This window comes from Perna viridis, chromosome 10, assembly GCF_037379345.1.
Source record: "Perna viridis isolate PV_CMFRI_1.1 ecotype Kerala chromosome 10, ASM3737934v1, whole genome shotgun sequence".
In the NCBI taxonomy this organism is placed as follows: Eukaryota; Metazoa; Mollusca; class Bivalvia; order Mytilida; family Mytilidae; genus Perna; species Perna viridis.
The window spans coordinates 15112085-15116603 of record NC_142454.1 but is presented as its reverse complement, the minus strand read 5'-3'; the positions used below and the strand labels follow the sequence as shown (position 1 = coordinate 15116603).

At 32.9% G+C, this 4519-nt stretch overlaps 1 protein-coding gene across 1 annotated transcript; it reads left to right on the top strand.

Annotated features, from left to right (window-relative positions):
• Positions 1-374: 374 nt before the first annotated feature.
• LOC148604686 (uncharacterized) lies at positions 375-3055 on the top strand. Its single transcript, XM_088550655.1, has 3 exons — positions 375-551; positions 1130-1262; positions 1968-3055. The coding sequence occupies exons 1-3, from the start codon at positions 528-530 to the stop codon at positions 2762-2764; spliced, it is 954 nt and encodes a 317-aa protein (XP_088406781.1). The 5' UTR covers positions 375-527; the 3' UTR covers positions 2765-3055.
• Positions 3056-4519: the final 1464 nt, after the last annotated feature.

The window sequence follows — 4519 nt, the reverse complement described above, 5'->3', positions numbered from 1 at the left end:
TAGATAAGTAACGCCATCTAAAATCAACATAATTGTCAATCTCCCGTGTATAAATGCATCTGAAATGACCCTTATAAAATTGTTTCGTAAATGCAGACCACGATGAGCTTGCAAATTATGGCTTGTAGTCCTCACGTAATTCCAGGGCGTAAACATATGACATACCTTGACCCCTACCCGTTCTGATTTTCGCTATTCCGTTGCCATTTCTCGTAGATTTTTGCAGTTTTTTTATCTATTAATAAACGAAGTCAATCTGATGAAAAGAGGGGTGCAAAGTACGCCATGTACCCCTACAGCCTTTCAGTAAACAACAATAAGTTTATCTTAACCTATTTACTACGTATAAATATACCCTAACAGTCCTAAACTAGTTACAACTATTTGTATTAGGGACTATATAACGTATGATAACATTTTATATAACAGAAGTACACGTGTTCGTGCATATGGTATAAAATGTTTATTAAAGTGGAAAGGAACAAATGCCTTCTATACAAAGTCATATTCATTTGTGAGATAGAAACATGGAGATATCCGAAAGACAGAAGGTAAGATATAACCATAATGTGTAACAAATGTACTGTAGTCTGTCTAATTGTATGTTCAGATCTTCAATAAACGATTTATTTATTACCCAGAATCGGTAGCAAATATTTTTGACGGAATAGTAGAGCAGGCCCAGATTTCCAAGATTACCATATAGGAGGGTGCTTCGAGAATATTACCATCTAGAAAAAGAAAATTAACAATAAGAAAACCAAAATCATTTCTTTTGTCAGAAACTTTAGAATGAAAACTGCCGTTTTCTAGAGTAATACAAATGTATTTCAATCAAGAAAAGGCGTACTGTTATTGTTTTACTTAGTGAATTTAAGTTCTTTCGGATAGATATCTTTAACATAGTTTCGCAAACTGAGGCTAATTTACGACCAAAATATCATCAAGATATATTAAATTATTTTTAAATTTATGGAACAGATCATGTTTGGAAGGATATTTAAAAAGTTAAGTCATGAATTGTGATTCGTGACAGTGAGAAACAAAAACTGCTATGAGAGGAGGATAATTAGTGGGAAAGTGCAGTGTACTGAGTTGACTTAATTAAATATAGTTTGTCACATTACAGATTTCCATTTCGGAGGTTAAACAGAAGCCTGCAGGTCACAGTCCTTGGAAACTTGCAGTGATTATCTTAGCTGTTGTGATTTACATAATAATGATAACATTTAATGGTCTCGCTGCTGCAGAAACTAACAACGGTACGTAATGAGGATTGCAAATACGTTTCTACACTCGAGATGTTCAACATGTAAGCTTGTTCAAATCTAAATCTAAATTTTGCCATAGGTAGTGGACGACTATTTTAGATCAATAGAAAAAAGACTAAATAGAATCAGAACGAGCAGAAATTGAATCACTATCGTAGGTTTGAAAGTCACGTGATTTTTTTTTATAACAGGCTTAAAAAGGAAACAAATAAAACCCAGGATTAACTAATTTATCTTCACTATACTCCGCGTTTAGTGGTGAAATCCGGGTTAGCTTATCCTAATACATGAAATTTCACTTTCATTGTGTATCTTGCAGTTATTATTAGATATATACATTTTGTATACCTTAGCAAAATGTGTATATATCATTTTAAAGACCTTTTTGTTTTGTTTTGTTTTGTTTTACCCAGAGTTAACGTTTATTTTTTATGCACAGTATTTTAAGTAGACGACTTCATACAATACTATAGCCAAAGCTATTGGACAAAACATACTATGATACTACTGATTAGTTTTGTTATGAATTAATACTAAAGCAATAGCATGTAGAAATAATTCATGATAATTAATGCATTTGTCAAATAAGGCTATCGTTTGTTAGGTGTTTGCGTCTTGAGCATCGTCCAAAACATTCCTTTTATCGTCATTTTATTGTTTTGCAAAATGTTTTAAGTTAAAAGTTTTTTTGAACAGGGGTCTTCAAGCAGACTACTGGTGCTACATCCCGCAAATATGAGTTAAATATCACACCAGCAGGATGGACATTCACAATATGGGGCTTCATATATACCTGGAACGCTCTCTGGTTACTCTATGTTATATCAACAATATTCAGGAAAAATTCCAATGGAGTCTATCTTTATCAAATGGACATCACACCGCCGTCCGTTTATATCGCATTTACTGTATCGAACATTTTCAACATCGCTTGGTTGTTTACGTGGGACAGGGAAGAACTAGTAGCCTCCATATTCCTGATAGCTATTACACCATTTATGTTGTATGTAGCTTTGGTGTTCTCGCATCTGAACCTTAACCGTAATATTTCATTTCTTGATAAGAATTACATGTCTAAAGAGAAATGGTTAGTTCGAGGCTTGATCCAAAACGGATTGGCTTTCTATGCCACATGGACAACCATTGCGACATTGATAAACTTTGCCATTACATTGTCATACGAAGGAGACGTCTCGGTGAAAACGAGCAGTACAATAGCTCTGGCCATTCTGACAGTAGAACTGGTGTCCTGGATATCATTAGATATTGTCTTGTTCGACAACTTTACCCGATACTCATTGACCCCATATTTAACAGTAGTAGTAGCCATATCTGGAGTTATTAGTAAGAACTATAATTTAGATACAAATAGACAAAATTCTTTATTTTCGCTCATCCTTCTCATTGTTGCTGTGTTATTCCTTTGTATTAAATTATTCGTTACAATCTGGAGACATTTTAAGAAAGATATTGTTGTGCCGACTTATGCCTGAACATGATTGAAATTTTAAGAATTCAGCTTTCAAGCCAAGTTCTTATGGTTCTTATTAACTTGCCTTTCGTTATTACCAGTTTTAATTTTCTTTTAATGATTCGTCCATCTTGGTTTTGTTCACATGCATTCTCCCATTTAGAACGGCTTTGATAAAGGTCTAAATGAAAAAGACATAAAATTATGTTTTCTATTGAATCTCAATTCATTCATACATTAGTTAGTTGTTATCTTACCATAGTGTCAGTATTCTTATATCAAATAAATAAAGATATACCTTTAAAGTGTTTAACTCTTATTTCGATCACAAGTGAATCCAGAAGAACACATCTTTAAAGAATATTCTATCAATACAGCCAAGAACAAAGTTGATCATGATTTGTATACAAGTTTCTCAATTACACTATTTTATTATTATTATTATTATTTTTCTTTTCTTGATTTTGGCTGATTGATTTTCTATGTATCATCTTCATTTGCATTTGCTGCTTCTGTCATTTGGACGAATGGTTTTATCCGAGCACGAGTAGTCAATACAGCGCAAAATCGAACAAAAGGATTTTAGCCGTCACACAGCAAGACTGTTCCAAGTTGTCCCACAACAATTTGTAAAGGAATAACACAAGGTGTACAAGATGCTGCCCTATGATGAACAATCCTTTTTGTATTATCAATATAAGCTCACATGCATTGGGGTTAAGATTTTTTTTATTGTGTAGCAATATATTTTCCCCGTAGTAAAGTTAGCGAGCGAATTATTCCCGTATTGCGATCAGTGTAATATAGCTTAAAACTCATCATGACATCATCAACTAAAAAAAAAAAACATTTCATAATTTAAGCTTATAGCATCTGCTGTTACTTTTTTTTGTTTTTGTTTGTTTTTTGTTTTTTTTTGGGTTTTTTTGTTTGTTTGTTTGTTAGTTTTTGGTTTTTGTTGTTTTTGTTTGAATGTTTGTTTTTGTTTTGTTTTGTTTTGTGGTAGTTCATATTGATAGTTCTTTAGTTTTCTTTTCTGTGACGTCCTGCTTTCAATATATTCAATTTTTATATGTAATCTATTTTATTCGGTCCGCTACATTGTTTATGTAGATCATCTTTGTTTCCTGTGTTCACGATTAGGCCATGTTTTATGATTTCGACATATTTGAATTATCCCTATGCCAACGATTTGGGATTGCTTGTTTTTATTTTTTTTATAACAGGGAATTTAGATGAGCCACAGAGGTAACATGGTAACATAGCAACAAACTCAACTGAAGAGTTGATGCAGATTACAAAAAGTAAAGGTCATTAGGCGCTCCATGTTATAATATATGTTAATAAATATGTAATTTCATATTGGCCCTGTTATAGTTTTGAGGTCTGTCATATTGGTCGAGGCGGTCGTATTGGTTCCGAGGCATCGGCGAGGGTCAATACGGATGTCGAGGCCAATATGATTGACCGAAACCTATAACAGGGCCAATATGAAAATACATATTTATTGACAATTTTATTAAACAACTCAACTAGATGATTTTTAGAACAGTTGTTTTCGGTTTTTACCAAAAACATGTAGGTTTATGTGCATTAATCAGTCTTACATATCCATTTGTATAAAATAAAAGATTTTTTTTGTGTTTCTGCAGCTTTTAGTTCTAGTGATCAAAGTTTATGAAATCCAATTCTATCTCAAAATGGCGATGTCAAACGACCGGAAGTTATGATGTCGTATTGGCCCTAGTTTAATTCATATTGATCCCGTATAGATGCC

Excerpts from the sequence above, each read along its gene's own strand:
- LOC148604686 (XM_088550655.1), top strand. The coding sequence starts at position 528 with ATGGAGATATCCGAAAGACAGAAG. Across the intron at positions 552-1,129 it reads AGATATCCGAAAGACAGAAG|ATTTCCATTTCGGAGGTTAA; the intron begins GTAAGATATAAC and ends GTCACATTACAG. Across the intron at positions 1,263-1,967 it reads TGCTGCAGAAACTAACAACG|GGGTCTTCAAGCAGACTACT; the intron begins GTACGTAATGAG and ends TTTTTTGAACAG.